Source organism: Haliaeetus albicilla, chromosome 24 (genome assembly GCF_947461875.1).
Source record: "Haliaeetus albicilla chromosome 24, bHalAlb1.1, whole genome shotgun sequence".
NCBI lineage: Eukaryota > Metazoa > Chordata > Aves > Accipitriformes > Accipitridae > Haliaeetus > Haliaeetus albicilla.
In genome coordinates, this window is record NC_091506.1 from 5,053,271 (window position 1) to 5,071,773 (window position 18,503).

Consider the following 18,503-nt stretch of genomic DNA (forward strand, 5'->3'; position numbering starts at 1 on the left):
CATCGCCGTCCAGCCCGCCACGCCAGCCTTTCCGCAGGCCCGAAGGGGCAGGGGGGGAAACTCTGGGCAGGACCAAAGCTTTTTGGGAAACGCCGCTTCTTGCCACCTCGGGAGTTTCGCAGAACCTCAGCTTGTGCTTTCGGCGGAGTCGACAGATCGTTGAGGGATGGATGGGAACGTTTGTGGAAGACGAGGGCAGCGCTGTTGAAACAAACGCCTTCGGCTCTGTACGGGCTGGCGACCTGACCCAGAGCGGACAAGGAATTCATACAGGCGGCAGCCGAGGTGCTCGCGAAGGCTGAGGGAGCCCCGTGCCCGAGCAAGGGGCACGGCGCAGGAGTCTGCTCCCGCCTGCCCAGCCCTACCGGGGTAACTTCCAGCCCGGCGGGGCGAGGCAGGCTTCGGCCGCCCTTCCCCTCACGGACTAGGCCTGCGCATCCCCCGTCCCCCGCCGGTAACCTGCCGCCCGGAGCCGCCGCGCTCCCGCCCCGCGGTCGGGACGGGGCCGCACGGGCCACGCTCTCCCCTCAGGGGCCGCCGCCCGCAGCAGGCCCCGGGGGCCTCCAACCCCGGCTTCCCCCCAACCCCCCCAGCGCTGCCCCGGGGACGAGCAGGCGACGGAGCCCTCCGAGGGGGAAGGGACGGGAAAGGAAAGGGGCCACCGCCTGCTGCGAGGAGCCAGCCCTCCCGGTGCGGGGGGCAGCGCCCGCGGCGCTGAGGGGAAAGAGGGAGGGAGGAAGGCGGCCCGAAGGGGGGGGGGGGGGGCTCCCGGCCGGGGGCGGGTGGGACCCGCCGGGGAGGCGGCGCGGGGGGCGCTCCCCGTTCTCCTCCCCGTTCTCCTCCCCGCCGGCGCTGGCGGCGGGGCCGCCCCCATTGGCCGCGGCGCGGCGGCGAGCTCCGCCCGCCGGAGCGGCGCGGCGCGGGGAGGGAGAGGAGGGAGGAGGAGGAGGAGGAGGAAAGAAGGAGGAGGGAGGGAGGGCGCCGGGCTGCGCTGCGCTGCTAGTCTGGAGCGGAGCCTGGCAGCGGCAGGAGCGGCGGTGGCGGCGGCGGCGCGGGGGTGAGGAGGAGCAGCCGAAGCCTGCTGGACGGAGGCAGCCCCGTCCCCCTCCCCTCCCCCTCGCCTCTTTCTTTGTGCGCAGGGCAGGGGCGGCCCCGATCCATGGTCATGGGCGACAAGAAGAGCCCGACCAGGTGAGCGGGGGCGCGGGGGAGAGGCACCTAAGATGGAGGGAAGCGCGGTGGCAGGGTTGGGGGGGGGGCCGCCCCTGCCTACCCCTGCCCCGCCGCCGGGCCGGGCCCGGCTCGGCGCTGAGCGCGGCGGGAGGGGATGGCGGTGGGTAGGCCCCTGGCTGGTAGTTGCGTGCGTGTGCTCCGCCGCGGGGGGGGGGACGGGGGGGTGGCGGTGAGGGGCTCCCAAGATGGAGGGAGAGAGCGGGGAGGGGGGCGGCGTGCCCGCGCCGCCCCGCCAGGTACGCGGGGGGCCGGGGCGGGGGGCTGCGGGTGGGGAGGAGGAGGAGGAGGAGGCGGGGGGGGAGGCAGGCTCCTAAGATGGAGGGAGCGTGGAAGGGCAGCAGCAGCAGGAGGAGGAGGAGGAGTGCCGGTGTCTCCCTGCCTGCCGCCGGTGCCAGGGCTGGTCTGGTGTGAGAGCAGCCATGGCGGCTCCGCTCGCTCGCACTCCCGCTCCGCGCACTCGCTGCTCCCAGACAAAGGGAGGTTTAACAAGGTGGAGGAGGAGGGAACGCGCCTCCCAGCCTTCAAACTCTCCCTCCCACCCTTCCCTCCGAGGGAGGGGGGCGGCCCCCGACGCGGTGCGGGGGGCGCCGGGGGACGCGGCCGGCCCGGCCCGGCTCGGCTGGGTTCGGCCCGGCCCGGCCCGGCTGGGCCCTCCCGCGGCGCGGGGCCGGGGCCGGGGGCGGAGCGCGGCGCCTCCCCGCACCTCTCCGGGCGCCGGCCCCGGTAGGTGTTTGTCGGCTGTTCCCGGGCGCGGGGGGAGAGCGGCGGTGAGAGCAGGCGCCGGGTTTCGGGGCTCTGTAACATGGTTTCTCATGTGTGTGTTTTCTTTCTCTCCTCCTCTCCCTCCTCCTCCTCCTCCCGCCGCCTCCTCTCCTCCTCCCCAAACACACACGTACACACACTCACACACGCTTCCCCTCTCCCTCCCCCTCCTCAAGGCCGAAAAGGCAAGCCAAACCTGCAGCCGACGAAGGCTTTTGGGATTGTAGCGTGTGCACCTTCAGGAACAGCGCCGAAGCCTTCAAATGCAGCATCTGCGATGTCAGGAAAGGCACCTCCACAAGGTACGTCCGCACCTTTCGACGCGGCTTTCGCCCCGCGCTGGGCTGCGCCGACTTGTTGATTTTTTTTTTTTTTTTTTCCCCCCCCGCTGTTGCCTGGATATCATCGGCTGGTCGCATCCCCCCTTCCCCCCGATGCAGTCCCTTCTGTCCCCGTTCAAAAGCTTGTGGATTTTAAAAATTCTCTTTCAAGCGTTTAATTGGAGTTGGAAGACATGTTTCATGGATGTGGCAGCGACCTGAATCTTTTTGTTGTTCTGTGCTTTTTTGTCACTGATGTACGGGACCTCTTGGAGATCCACAGCCAGCCAGAAACGTTCTGACTGTGGTTTGGGGCAGACGGTTTTCTGTGGTTTGGGTGGAGATTTACCTGTGTTTTCTACAAGAGTAGAAATGATTGAGGATTAGGGAGCGAGAAAGGAAACGGCTGAAACTAAAGATGCCACGGGAACAACAACCCCCTTCCCGAGATGTTGATCTCTCGGTGTCTGTTGTCATCCGAAAGGAATCGGCTTTGTGCTCAGTGTGGGAATGGTGCGGATTTCTGAAAGCTTTAGCTGTCAGGTCTCTCCGATTGCCTTGCGCTGAGTAACTGTGGAAGTCTTTATGAGATGGTGAAGCTGACATACAGTAGTAGTTAATTTAATCTCAGACACCACCACCACCCCCCCAACTTGCACTCTCCCTGTTAATGGGTTCAGAAAGTTTGTCCTGGAAATATCAGTTGGCGCTAAACCAGACATGTGGCGCTCTGCTTTTTCTTTCTTTTTCTGATTTGTTCTACCACGTTGACTTCTGATTTTGTTCATATTGTACCTTCCAAATTTGAGTTCCCGTTGCTTTGCCCTGCCAAGGAAGTAGTCTGTAAGGTTTCTGTTGTGAAAGGCATCATTTTCCTCCTTTGAGTGAAGCAGTGTATTGAGATGCTCTTATCAGCAGGCTGTTTGCATGACTTGGCTGTCTTGACTTGATTGACAAAGGAGGTGAAAGCGTGTTCGGTCGGTTATTGTTCGCACAGTGCTTTAGACAATATGAAGTGCCTACATTTTTAATGGGAGCGTGCTTTTGGGCCATTGAAACTCTCCGAGTTACAGCAACAGAGTGCTGTAGTGCTTCACTGTGTTTTATGATGCATGTCGGTTACAAGTATCTCTACCCTTTTTACAAAATATACAGAGGTGTTGAACTTAAAACAATTTTAAATAGTGTAGTTACAGCATTGAATGAGGTCAAGCTTTTGGGACAGTAGTGTTCTGTATGCACCTAGAGCTGATTTTTCACTCCTTTTGTTCAGTCTCATTTTGTCATGCAACTAAACCTTCACAGCATGCTTGATTTTTGTGGGTTTCTGTTTCCTTGGCTTCCCCTTTGGCTCAGGTGAAACACGTTGATCCTGCAGTCGACTGGTCTTTAACTGTGCTACTACAGCGTGTAGCCTTGCAGCCACCGCAAGTTCTCGCAGCGTCACGTCAGGCATGTGCATGGGTGTTTGTAGGAGGAAAGCCTTAATAAGATGTAGGAGCCCATATGGGTTGTATCTTGTATCAGACTCGATCGTTTTCATTTGGCCACCATGCTGATGTTCGTTTTGAGAGCAGCAGCTTTCTCTTGCATGGCCCCTTTTTTTTTTTAATATATATATATACATGATAATTTTCAAACTGTTTGTTGAGGTAGTAGGATGTTTTGTCTTTTAAAGGGCCATTAAGAGGGATAGCAGTTGCTGATTTCAGGTTAAGAGCTGTAGCCTTACTTGCAGATGTGATTCTCGGGTCTAGAACATTGTACTTCTGTTTAGCTTTTAATGGACCCTTATGAATGGCTTCTAATTTTAATTCATTTAATTCATCAGCTTTCTATTCATTTTTTTCTGCTTTTTAAATTGCTTTTGTTTGTGGAATTTGAGAAAGTATTTAAAATATTCAATGGACCATCATGTCTTCTTGCATATTTACATAATTTATGAATAAATATAACCGAAAGCAGGAGTGATTGAGCGTTGTGAGGGAGCGCTGTATGTTGAGAAGACCTGGGAGGTCAGAGTTCTTTGTTGTGGTATTGCTTTGAGTGTTACAGTATGTGACGTACGAGTCGATGCCGGGGAAATTCTTCAGAATTTTTTAAATAGATGACTGATGTAAAGACACTTAACGAGTTATGATTGATAATTTATTACTTGAAATATAAGGTGTCTGATGAGCTTGACTTTTAAGTTGCAATTTGACAAGTTGATGACACTTTTCCACATTTAAAACTGCCATGCTTCATTAAGGCTTACTTCAATAACACTTATCGGAAATTTGTCAAACTCACTTTTTAAAAAACTCAACAAAGTAGTGAAAGACAGACATCACAGACATCGTGAGGCAACTGATTTTCATCAAATTATCACGTGCAATTACAGTATGCCCAGTTTTTTTTATTAAGATCTGGCATGACCTACTTCCCCCTCCCCCTCCACTGTGAAGCCAGTTTTTTGCTGTAGAATTTACTTTGGCTGATAGATATTCTCTTATTTGAGAGCTAGTTAGGACGTTGGCTAATTCTCACTGTGTGTATATTTTTTCAGACTCGATATAATCTGTTGGTGTGTGGGAGGGGTGGCTGGCAGCAGTTAGGATTTTTACTTTCTCAGATCCAACTATCCCCCTTTCCCTAGGATCTCATAAAAGGAGTTTCAAACGCAGTGAGTTTTAGAGTTGACCTGCCAAGTCAAAATCGCTGTAGATGCTAAACAGTTAAATTGCACCTGAATACTTTTTCAAGGGGCTGTTTATAAATATTTCAGTTGCACTTTTAAATAAAAATGAGGTCAAATGCATCTCAAGAGAATTGGGAGTTGTCGTGCAAAGATTACATTAAACCTGTAGTACTTGCTTGAATACTGGATTTGTTACTGTATGTCACTAACTCCCTTTCCACAACTTTATTCTTGCTATTTTATGGTTAGACTTTTATTACGCTCTATTTAGGCAAGTATGTTGAGTTTTTCTATGGTTTTCCTTCTGCAAGGATCATGGCAAAGATAAGCGATGTTCAACACAATGTTCAGTTGGGCGAGATGACGATTTAACTGGCTAGCTTGGGAGTGAGCTGGGGTGTATGATACTTTTTTTTTTTCTTTCCTGGAGGTTTTTGTATTGGTGTAATGGCACAGGGAACTGGTGCTGGCCACCAGTTCCACTTGCGTTCTGCGGCTCTTCTGGTGGTTTGCTCTGGTGTAGTCCACCAGCTCCTGCACACAAGAGAAGGCTTGAATTAAAACTTCTGCTAGGAAGTTGCTCCACAGATGCGTGTTCCCTTCCAATATCCATTACTCCTTCAAATGCAGAAGGAAGGTTTACTTTGGATTTCCTAGGAACGCAAGGGCAGAATTTGGCCTCGGTACTTCCCGTTACGGGGAGCTCTGTGCTCCTTTTTGAGGGTAGATGATGGCTCCCTGCTTCCATTTGTTTTTCTTAATGGTATTCTTGCTCCTCTTCCCTTTTGGTTCTCTGATGATTTCCGTATGTTGTGTTCCTGTACACCTCTTCTTGTAGATTCCTCTCTTCTCTCAGGCACGACTGTGTAGAGTGTTTCTACACGGGATTGCTTTCAGACAACGTTGTGAAGGAGAGTGTTTCCCCCCTCCCTCTGATTTCACAGAGGTAGTTACTGTTTCCTGAAGCTTTTCTTTTGGATAAATAGGCAAGTGGTGCGATGTGATGGAGCTTTCCTGACGTTAATTTTTCTCTAACTTTAGGATAAGTGCTTTCCTTGTCCGAACTTCACATCCTCTGTCATGAATGTGCCTTGATTAGAGAGAAATGCACTAAAAAAAGTCAGTGGAAGATGCCAGAGCAACAGCTGGATGTCTGACATGCAGATTAACAAAACAATGGGATGTTTTATTACAAAATTAACAAGTTGTAGTGTGTATGTGCTCTGCAAGGCATGCACTTAGTAAGCATTTCTGTTGTATCTGTTGCTAATACCTGTATGCCTAAAGCGCAGGATTTGGAGTTTGCATCGAGTGATTTGAACATACTTTCATTGTGGAGCGCTCAAGGAGTGTATGGCCCTAGTGCTTCACTCTTCTGCCATCCTTATTTTTGAGGGGAGGCCCAAGCTGAAACTATTCATCATAATTTTAAAATTAATTTTTTCTTGTGTGGAACAGGTGTCTCGGATAGATACTGCCCTTTGTTCCCCTTCAGTTCTCCAGGAAATTCCTTTGCGTGTTTGCAGGATCTAAGCTAGCACCTTGAAGGATATAAACTACTGTCCATGTCGCCATTGAAAAGCATTCTCTTGTTCTGCATCCAAGCTGAGCTGACCAGAATAGACACCAGATAGTCCTGCTATTCCTGGAATGAGGAATCAGGCTCGTGATCCTGACCTCCATACAACTAATATATGCCCTGCTTATTTGCCATGTATTTATTTGCAGGACTGTTCTAAAAATGCTTGCTATGGTGTGTAGCTGTGGTGTAGGTTGGAAGCAAAGTGGTTTCATTCAGTTCTTTCAAGATAAATAGCTTCACCTGCATTAAGGTGGGTTTTATTTAGCATCATAGCTGGCCTTTAAGTGGGTTATTTTCTATAGAAATTGAGTATGTGACTAGTCCGGAAAAAGCTGTTGTGGAAGAGATGTTGGTGCCTTTACTCTGGAATATTTGTTTTACTAATTGGCCATTTAGATCTATGGTTAAATCATCCCTATTTTCCCCATTGATTGCTGAATTTAAATGGCAGTTGGATCACGTGGAGCGAAGTGTGATCTGTACCAGCCTGGAGTTGTGCCAGTGCTCCATGGGGCCATCCAGATCCCGAGGACGTGCCCCCTCGGGGACTGCTTTGTTGGTAATGGATGGGAACAGTGTAATTCTGCCTAGGTAGTTTTAAGAGCTGGAATGCCCGATACCTATTTGCAAAATGTTTGCCCACATGCAAGGAGTTCTTGAGACCTCTGTTGTCTCAGACCTCGTTTACCAGCACTGTCTAAAAGTAATTAGCTGTTACTTTCTGAATTTGTAGATGAGTACTTTTGCTAAGTCTGGCAAACCCACCAGGGCATAGGAGCTAAGGACAGGAGGAGCCTTTTGTGAACCTAGCATTTTTCAAGCAGACAGTGCTGATGGTTCGCAGCAAGCCCAAAACTCTGGAGCTGTGGTTGTGACACTACGCTAAGTTTGACTTCATCACTTGTGTTGTGGACCCCAGGTGTCTCAGCCACGTGGCTTGGAGTATTGATCCATTATAAACTGACTACTGGTATGGATTCATGCTACACTTCTTTTTAACTAGCATAGAGTTAGTCTGTAAGACTTCATCTGAGCAGATGAGGCTGTTCAGCTTCAGATCAGCTATTAACTGTCATCCTGGTGCAAGCATAACCCTGGCATAAGATCTGTCTTGTACTTTGTCTGTTTGAAAGAAGTAAGAGTTGTGTCCTGATTTGCTCTTTGCTGGTGTTTGGCTCTGGCATTAATTATCTCATTGCCATCACCCCAGGATTTCTCTTGGGTCTCAGCACCGCTGGGAAATCATTCTCAACAGGGAGGATCCTCAGTATTGATGTGCAGCACCAAGACAATACCCCTTTGCTATAGTTGTCAAATTTGGGTGCCTGAAATGCTGCAGATGACAAACACAGTGGGTAGTGTGGTGGCTGCTGTGACTCACTTGGCTTCTAGCACTTCTTGTTTCTGTAGGTCCTATTACGGAATAATAGCTATACCTGTTGTGCTTTTTTATTAGGGAAAAAATAAGTTGATAAATAATATTGTTAAAATAAATAGTAAAATCTTTAGTGTGGATAAGGTGTTAAAATTTTTATGTAGATTACCCATTTGGGTTAAATAATTGTGGGTGGTAGGGTTTAATATTCATCTCTGATTTCTTTTGGAGACTGTATAAAGATCTAATAGATGAACTGTGACACTGAGCGTGTCAATCTATCACTGATAATATGCAGCGTGGATATTATTCATTTTTCCCTTCCTCCATAGACTGCTTTTTTGGGAGACGGGAATCTCAGTCAAAGTATTTATGTGTGTGTAGGAGGAGAGGGCATGCAGCTTTCTTTTATTGCTGTAAACAGACGTTGCATCCACTGGGATACTGACCCCTGGCTCTCAGCAGGTCCTCGTGGGGAACTGGTAGGCAGAGGAATGTGGAGCAACTTTCCCTGCGTGCCTTTCTTAATTGCCCTGATTGTTTCATGTTCCCATCAGCTGGCTGCGGAGGGATTGCTGCATTTGCACGATTGGTGTGTGTAATTGCACACTGATGTGGGTTCATCTTGTAAGTGGAACCGTGCATGAACTGGAAGTAAGAAAGTGTGCAGTGTTGCCTGGAGTAATAGCTGAGAGGAGAGAAGTGTTGGATGCGAAGCATGGTTCTCTGCAGCCACCCTCGGCTCCTGCGGGATCTTGGCTGACTGTCCTGTGCTGCATGTTGGTGTTCCCCAGCAGCTTGTAGTGCTGCGGGGCTCTTTTTTAGCTGAACTGTTAGGTCCCTCCAAAAAAATGCATGAGACCCAAGAGGGATGAAGAGTCAAGAAATGTGCTGTGGGCTAGGTGGATTGTTTTGGCTGGCGACATCCAGGTTTTGTGCTGTAGCTTGGACACCCCTGCCGTAACTCCAGGCTGTTTCACTGCTGCTGATGAATCAGGTGTCACTTGTACTCTGGCTGCTGCGAGACCCACTTTGCGTTAGCAAAGTGAATTAAATGGCTTTGCTGTTGGTAGGCTCACTGTTCTTTGCTGTGCTGCTGCTCCTTTTCTTCCTGCTCCATCAGGCTTGAATGAGCACACAGGTTCTTCCAGGGTCCCTCAGTGAGAAACACAGAAGTTCACGGCACTTCTGGGGAGTCCTGTCGATGTGCAGGAATATGGCAGCAGGGTGAGAGATACGGCTTGCAGAGTGCTCCTGTGTTAGGCAAAGGATGCGCTCTGCTTGTCCTCTATTATGTGCAACTCTCCTTGTCTGTGTAATTCTTCTTACGAGGAAACCCACTGACCTATTTTGTGGGATTTCGAGTGGTTCTGTAGGTTAGTGGGTTCCAGTCCCACAATGTAGGTCACTTGCAAGGTGCACTGGAGTTTCGTAATGCATAGCTCTGACCTGAAATAAGATTCATACAGACTCTCTCTGTGGCTGTGTGTTGCAGCTGTACTTTATGTCTCTCTTTGGACCGGCCTCCTTCTTCACAAGATAGAAGGAGAAACGTGGGCGTTTCCAGAGGGAAGGGGTCTTACAGGTGCGTTTGTGAGTATTTATTGAAAGTGTGCTTGTTTCAGACAGGTAAGGGCAAATTATCGTTATTGCCATTTCATATTTATTAAGGACACAGCAAAAAAAGCAGACTGTGAATACTGAGTAACTCGTACATGCTACCCGAAGCAGATGTCCAGGATTACACAATACGACAGAAATAATGTGGAAATGCCTCCATTACATTTATGTAAGTTCCTTTTACAGCTGACACATGCTAAATACATTGATTGTCCCTTTGTGCAGACAGATTTTCTTTACATCAACCAGAACTCCTTTCACACTTCTTTGGTACATCTGGAGGTACGACCAAATCCTTAACTTGCTCTTCCCATAAGCCAGCTATTAATTAGGAGCATGTTCTTTATAGCAGAGTGCTAATTGGTACATCAACAAATTCACTGCCTGTTAAACATGCGAAAGATTGTAATTCTGACTGGCTCAAATATAAACGAGAGGGAAAAGCATCACTTCTCCTTGCTGGCCTGGTGGATTTTGTTTGACTGTTCACTAACGTGGTATCTTCAGAGTCAGGTGAATGTCAACTCCTTCCCAGAAAAAAACAAAATGAACCGGCTAAAACTGAGCATTGTTTTGATAGCATTTTGTTATTGAAGTGCTGCCTGTGTTTCTGAAAGTTAAAAGTACACCCACAGCCAATTTTCTGTTAAGTAATACTGGAAATGCATGAGAAAAAGGAGTTACAGGGATCTAAAGTATGGATTGTGAAACCAGGAGGCCTGATTTTGAACTGTATGTGGTCTTACTTGAGACGCTGGCCTCGGATTGTGGAATAAGCCCCTATACTACAAGGATCAAAGTACTAAATTTGTAATTATGTTCTTTACTGCAGAAGTAGAAGTCTTGTAATAGTTGAATTGATTTTAACCTTCTAACTGATAAACATTTTGAACCATACATTTTATGGCAATTTCCCGAGAGCTGAAATGCTCCATATTTAAGTAAGCACAGTGTATGCTTTCTGTCAGTTGCTATATGGAGGTGCAGACTTCCAGAAACTATATTTACAATTTACATAGGAATATGGACGTGGCGACATGGACAGTGGGATTGAGTGCACCCTCAGCAATTTTGCCGATGACACCAAGCTGTGTGGTGCGGTCGACAGGCTGGAGGGAAGGGATGCCATCCAGAGGGAACTTGACAGGCTGGAGAGGTGGGACCGTGCGAACCTCGTGAAGTTCAACAAGGCCAAGTGCAAGGTCCTGCACATGGGTCAGGGCAACCCCAAGCACAAATACAGACTGGGTGATGAGTGGATTGAGAGCCAACCTGAGGAGAAGGACTTGGGGGTGTTGATTGACAAGAAGCTCAACATGACACAGCGATGTGCACTTGCAGCCCAGAAAGCCAACCGCATCCCGGGCTGCATCAAAAGCAGCGTGACAGCAGGTCAAGGGAGGTGATTCTCCCCCTCTACTCCGCTCTGGTGAGACCCCGCCTGCAGTACTGCATCCAGATCTGGGTCCCCCAACATTAGGAGGACATGGACCTGTTGGAGCGAGTCCAGAGGAGGGCCACGAAGATGATCAGAGGGCTGGAGCACCTCTCTTTTTAGAGCAGCCTTCCAGTACCTAAAGGGGACCTACAAGAAACCTGGAGAGGGACTTTTTACAAGGGCATATAGTGATAGGACAAGAGGCAATGGCTTTAAACTGATAGAGGGTAGATTTAGATTAGATGTAAGGAAGAAGTTCTTCCCTGTGCGGGTGGTGAGGCACTGGAACAGGTTGCCCAGAGAAGCTGTGGCTGCCCCATCCCTGTAAGTGTTCAAGGCCAGGTTGGATGGGGCTTTGAGCAACCCGGTCTAGTGGAGGGTATCCCTGACCATGGCAGGGGGGTTGGAGCTTGATGATCTTTAAGGTCCCTTCCAACCCAAACCATTCTATAATTCTATGTTCAGGAGTTCTAGAAACTTTAGTTTGAGGATCTTACCAGGTTGGTTGTCTTTAAATGGAAGCAAAACAAGTCAGTTTTGGATTCTGTTTAGGGCTAAACAAGGAATAAATGTTTAGACGTGTTTTCTCAAGCAGATTGTTCTTTGGGATGCATTGCTCGTAATGTGCAGAGGTGCTAAGTGAGACAAAATATTTTGCCTGAGATAAAACTGCCTTCTTCAGATTTATATTGTTGAGTAGACAGACATGAGACTGATCATAATCTGAAATATTTTTCCTGAACTAAATTATTTTTGTGCATGTGGAACTATGTCCAGGTAATTCGTCTGGAACTTAACATGGTCGGATTGGGGAGGTGGACGGAGGCTGTAGAAGTACTAGGATTTGTTGACTTCAGTGATGTTGTAAAGTTAATCAGAATGCTGCCTGATGAGTGAGCGTGGGTTACCCCCCGCACCCCGGTCCCAAATGTACAGCCTTTTTTAAATTATAGGGGTAGTTCTTAATTGAATAGCATTGCTCCCTTTAAAATTTTTTATTATCTGTGTACTAAATAAATACATGGAAGGATTTGTATTTTCTTTCACTTCTATCTGTAGATGTCAATGGGGATAGTATGATGTTTATGTGATTTGAGCCTGTGTAAAAGAGGCTGGAATTCACCCTTTAGCAAATCAGCTAGCTAAATATCCTCAGGTTGCCATTTTTAAATCTGTATGATTGTATCCACTGTCTGTGGATTGTCTGTTTTAATTTGATCAAGAAATTTATGTCTATGGTAGGTGTTTCATTCCTTTGTTTAAAAAAAAAAATCATCTAGGTTAGCAGAAGGACATAAATCTTACTTGTCCTGGTTTGACGAAGCATGCATATATGTTCAGGTTGTTGGAAATCCGTGTTTCTGCTGAAACATTTGGCTCTAATTATATGTCTTGGAGCTCTTATTCTGAAAGTGCTTTCCCTGTTTTTTTCGGAAGTGGTACTGAGCACTTTCTCTTCCCTGAGATGAGATTTCAGTAAGAGAGGCAATACATTGATGGACGATGGCCCTGTGATGGAGTCAATCAGCCAGTGCAGTCATTTGTCTCCTGGGGATACAGGGTAGAGCACATCATTAGCAGCAGAAAGGGAGGCTTTTCTCTGTAATGCTAATAGGGTGAGGAAGCTCTGGTTGGTGCCTGTTTGCTGCTATTGCTGAGTTATTACAGGTGCCTTGTGGAGAAAGAAAACTGTTTTCATTTGTTACCTGTAACAGTCATGGGTGTGGATCAATTTAACAAAAATACTTAATAAGCTCTAGGAAGTGTTTCCAGTTCAGCGTGGTATTAGCAATTTGTAAACCTATATTGCCTAAAATTGCTTGTCGTAAAAATGGTGAATTATTTTGGGGGAATTATGTACATTTTGTTGGTTTTGCACACAAGTAGCTTGACTTGTGTAGGAAAGATTGGCAGCTGCCTGATGCCAGCGTGGGATTTGAAGGACGGTATGTCTTAATTGGAGGAGAAACGTTGAAAGCGAAGCTGGTGGGTTGCAGAAGTTACTCTAATAGTGTCTCACGGCATCGGGTTTCCATCAAAGCAAAGGGCAAAGCACACGGTAGCGACGGCGGGTGGCTCGTCCGAGGGACGGCTGGGTGCCATGCTGTTGTGCGGTGACAGTAATAAATCAGCTCAAAGGTAGCTTGGTGTGCTCCAGCTGGGGGGCATCATCCATCTTTGACCAGGGAGGGTGAGTTAACGTGCCGGTGGCTCTTCCTCCATGGCTGCTTTGCTCCTTTCTGGGCTCTTTTCTCTCTGCGGAGGTGGTATAGTGGTGGTCGCACTGGGAACGAGCATGGGCTTGCCCCAGGGTGGGCAGGAGCGCTCTGCTTACGGCATACAGGGCTGCAAACCTTGTATAAGCAGTATCTTGGTGTCCAGAGATGGTTAATTCCCATGTGACACGTAATGAAACTGTGAATGTTGGCAGAAAAGCGTTATTCTGGATGGCTGGTGGGTGTTTCTGTGTACCTGCCAGCGCTGCGAGGGGGAGGTGGCACCCAGGGCAAAGTCCCTACCACATATGGCTTATAGGAGGTTAAGTTAATTTTTGGAAAACACTTGGAAGTTCTGAAATGTCTTCTTAAAAACTGCACATGAAGTCAGACTTAAAAAACAATGTTTATCTTCCTTTCTCTGAACTGTATAGATAATCGTTTAAAAATAAGAGCAAGGGCAGCAAGAAAGCAAATGATGATACAACTGCTGGAACGGCCTGGTGGGTAGGCTTCGTACACTTCGTTTCACTGTCATGTACAGTGATGTCTTTGCTCCTAAAGCACCAGAGGAATGGCACAGCTGTGCGCTGTATGGGTACTAAAGGCATGGGATTGTGAAGAGTTGCACAATTTGACATGTGGGTTAGCAGAGTGAGGAACATGCTTAATCATGGGTGTGGGAATACAGTACTCTGGCAGCAATTAAGAGTCATTAATTAGAAGTACTTATTACCGGATGTGACTCAAGTTAGTTGTAAGTTGCTTAACTTCTGAGGTCAAGAAGATCTAATGCATCTGAGACGTGCATTATAAGTGTCCATGGGACTATGGGGCTATCCACAGGGACAGTCTGTAATACCAGAGCTCAAACTGTGAAATTTAGAGGTTCATTAAATGACTTACTGACAGTGACCATTTTGCAGCACCTCTACAAGCTGGGAACCATGCATGTGCATTCAGAAGTTTAGACCTGTGAGGGGTTTGTTAAGGCTTCTAGGTTGCATTGGCTGGGAACGTGCAAGTGTGTGCTGGGAATTTATGCTGCTGTGCTGAGACTCACTATTATTCAACCAGCGTTCAAAGAGGCGATAGTGAAACTTTATGATAAACAAAAGCTTCCCTGTCTGTATGAAGAGGATGACTTTTTTCCAATTACAAATTAATCAATTGATACAAAAATCAACAATGAACAGGGCAGTGCAACATCGTGCCTGTATGCTGCCTACCTAGCCCACAGATGCATGGGAGATCACACCTTCATGTTCAGTGTATGCGTTTATAAAGATGTAAAATGTGAGGATAGTCTCACTGCTTGTGCTTGGAAGAGGCATTACGTCTGCCAACGGCCAGGCATGTCAAGCAAGTTATGGAAAATGGTCTGTAATAAGGTACCTGTTAAAATTCTGTGCCAGTTCTCAGGGTTTTTCCTAATGTGCAGGGAGAGTGAGGGATAACACCTAGCAGTAGTTTGTTTTTATTTCCATCTCTAGTTTTTCCCCTCATGCTTTTTTTTTTTTTTTTTGCATCGTAAGCCAGACTGACTTTCCCGCTGGCACTCTGAATTCAAAGCGATGAAATTGTACAGCTATGTACTACACTTGTTTTTTTAAAAGCTTGTTAGAAGCATGAGTGCCTTTTTTTTTTGTGTGTGTGTGTTTTTACACGAAGGCATACAGTGTACGGAACAGGTTTACTTAGTCACGGGTGTGGGCATATGGACGCTGTGCTAAGAAATTAGCTTAATAGCAATTGGTTGCTTTATTTCTGGGTGTGCTAGCATTTGCAATTCCGTCTTGGTTTGACAGGTAGTTGACGCATGTGGAGAATGTGACCTTTTGCTCTTTGCATTGATTTTTCTGAATCGTGTCCAGAGGCTGCAGAAGTCAGTGCAGCAGTTTTGTCAGCTGCAAGGGCTGGATCAGGCCTCCGAGACCAGTGTCTTGAGAAGAAAGGAATAAGTTGACGTGAAACTTAACATGGTTATCCTCTGTGATCTTGCTTTGTTCCAAGACTATTTTTTTGCAGGGAGATGTTTTTAATAGATAAAAAAGAATTGAGAAATGGGTTGTATTGTATAAAGCCCTAAATGACACTCAGGGGAAGAACTTGGTCTGTCTGCATAAGCAGAGGACTCAGACCACTCGTTGCTCTCAGTTGTCCTCGAGCCTCTAAAGTTTGAACGGGGCTGAGACTGATAAAACTTTGGATTTGGTTGTTTTGTGGTTTTTTAAAGTGTCATAGATGGTGAACAAACATTGTCTTGTTTTTAAGCAGAAAGAAACAAAATACCCAGGAAGTCCAACGTATTCACCGAATTTTGCAGGGCTGTAGTTCTCAGTGAGTCTCATCTGTCTAAAGTTTAGTCTTTCTACTGCCAACTGTATAAAAATCTTGGTTTTGATGTTAGTGTACAAATATGCTAGTCTTCATATACTTATGTGCTCACTTGGATCAAAAAGATTATATTCCTTCTCCATGGAGTTGTATCTATGCCTCTGCTTATATAGCCAGCGGATTATTAGTAGGTAAGATGGGTCGATTATCAGTGTCTTGCTGCTTTTCCTCCCTGCTCTAGTTTGGAGTATTATCGTTAGCAGCTTTTAAAGTAAGGTTCCTCCTGGAAGAATTTCTGGCTCAAGGCAGAAGAAGTTTTCTTACCAGTTCTGAACTACTGGGACTATTGTCTTTTTTGAAATCCTATTCATCGTTTCACAAAACTGTTACAAGTACATCTTGAATCATGCGTAGCCTGAAGAATATCCTGGGGGTAGGGAGACATAAATAATTGTTTAATTGGGCTGCTCTGCTCGGTAGCTTATATCATGTTGAGTATTTGGAAAGGACTGATTTTATTTAGTGTTTTACTGTAACAGAAATTCTCTGAGTCCTAAGCTGAGCATTTATCTTAGTGAAATTTAATGTGGTGTTAAGGAAGACACACAAATGTGTTTTGACTTAAGCTTTTAATTTGTAAATAAAAACGTTGCAGATCTCTCACCTTTCAAATGTTTGGTAATTATGCTAACTAAAGTCTTACAAGGAAAACAACATCCTATTGGAAGGAAAAAACTTTGTGATTAACACTTACAAATAGTTAATTACTATTTTTATATTTCATTAGATTTATGAAAAAACATGTTTTAATTGGTTGTTAACAGAGATGGCAAACGTCTGAGTAATATATCAATGTTGTTTTAATAAAGAATACATTGATATTCACCTAAAAATTCACTTTTAACATCCAGCTCTTAGGCTTAAAATGAATGTGAAACTTTGCTTTTTATACTCCAGGAAAACATGCTCTTGTGCTCAAAACACACAGCAAAAGCAATCTCATGAAAATCAGAATAATAGAGTACAGCCATTGCAAAATATCATTACAATAGTTAAGTAATTATCCCGCTGCATGACTTAGCAAGAGGATAAATAATGCATGTAGAATTGTGTTGGAGCTTGCAAGGAAGATTCATGCTGGCAGAGTGGATGGGAAGGGTGAAGGCAGAGCACATATCCGAGGAGGGGGTCTGCTGGGTTCGGTAGCTGATGACTGAAACCTTTCAGTGCCTGTGGTGAAAAAAAGATGCTCAAGAAACCTGATTTTCTGCTTTTCTTATAATTTCAAGATGGCCTTTGGGAAGAAATCTTCCTTTGCTGTGTTAGTACAGCTTGACTCCTGCTGCTTCTTGGAGCTGCCCAGCCGGTCTTGGATGGGTGGATGTTTGGCTTTGGGGTGCGAGCACAGCCATCCTTTGGGGGATTGCCTTTCGGAGTAGCGGAGCGGGCACCTGGCAGGGTCCAGCTGTGCTGCTGCCTTCCCTGGGGAGCTCTCGAAGGGTGGGAAATTCCCAAGACAGCACTGCCTCAGGGTGCTGATCCCAGCGGCTTGCTGCCTCACCTGGTCCACCGCTCTTAACTTCGCTGTATTTCACCTATATTCTGTGTGTTACCGCTCTATAGGTCTGGGCTGCTCCTCATCTGCTGTTCACTGGGCTGAGAGAGCCGCTTAGCGCATTAATGCAAGGCTTGGAGTCCCATCGGCAGCGTGTCCCAGCCCCTGACTGAGCTGTGAGTCTGGTCAGCAGGAATATTGGCTGTTTTGTCAGTGGACAGATGAGGGTTTTGATTTTTCCTCCTTTCAGCTAGAACTGAATACTCTGAATCTGTCAGTTGCTGTCAAGAGGATTGTACTTTGGATTAGTGAGCTACTGGAATCAGTTTGAATCACTGCAGTTAAAAGCATGCTGAACAGCGGTGCAATTAATAGTTATATAATGTCATCAACAAGCTTAGGGAATTAGAATGTAACCTGGAAAGAAATACAGCCCCATGCAATCCCTGTATCGCCTAAGGACCACCATGCATTTAAGGGATGATGTCTTTCTTCATGGGGCCGTTACGGTCAGGGCAGGTTTGTTGCTGTTGTGTTGGTTCCATCACAAGACATATAGAAGCACCTTTCTCTGCCTTTCCCCTTCCTTTCTTTTTCTTTGATGTCTTTCTCATCAGGACCTGATCAAACCAAGAATGCTGCTCACTATAGGCTTATTGGAGCTGCTATTTGCTTCTGTGATGGCAGAAATCTTCAATTACTGTGTAATTGTGGATGCTGCGTGAAATAACTCTTCAGCTCGTGAGAATAATATGCATTTTTGTTGTTGATTTTTTTGAATAGAAATTTCAGGGGAATTATGCAATACCTTTCTGGTATACAGTACTAGTAAAACTCTGTCAGCCCTTTACCACTTGTGTTTTTTAGGGAAGCTGAAATGGTTGTTGAGATTTCCAAAGTAGTTTCTGTTTTGTGACAAGCTTGAACTTGTCTGGAAAAGCTGTGTATTTCAGCAAGGCAGCAGATGAGACTGTGCGCCCGAGACCTCCCATCTTGTAGGTATTGAACTGGAGGTGTAATGCCTTCAAGTTGTTTATATTAACTTCTGTGAATACCTTAAGCACACAGACACGGTGATCAAAATTCTGAGGTGTTGCTGTAATTCCATATGAGTTTGATTAAAAATGTAATTATTAATGTAAAAATGTAATTAATGTAATTATTATTCCCTTGGCTGGCTGAATGCTTCAGTTGTCTTAAACCCTTACACTCCAACTTTTAAAAATATTTTTTTCTCTTAGTTGGCGTGTAGATATGGCACTTAGGGACATAGTTTAGTGGTGGACGTCGCAGCAATAGGTTTACGGTTGGACTCCATGATCTATTTCAAAGGTCTTTTCCAACCTAAATGATTCTATGAAAAAGGGAGAATTATGCTGGTACAG

General features: G+C 46.5%; 1 protein-coding gene across 1 annotated transcript in view; it reads left to right on the plus strand.

Moving 5' to 3' along the window:
* Window positions 1-942: 942 nt before the first annotated feature.
* RYBP (RING1 and YY1 binding protein) overlaps window positions 943-18,503 on the plus strand; it is a 47,102-nt gene continuing 29,541 nt past the window's right edge. Inside the window, 2 exon segments of the mRNA XM_069811841.1 lie at window positions 943-1,191; window positions 2,172-2,297. Coding sequence (XP_069667942.1) covers window positions 1,160-1,191; window positions 2,172-2,297 — 158 coding nt within the window. The 5' untranslated portion in view covers window positions 943-1,159.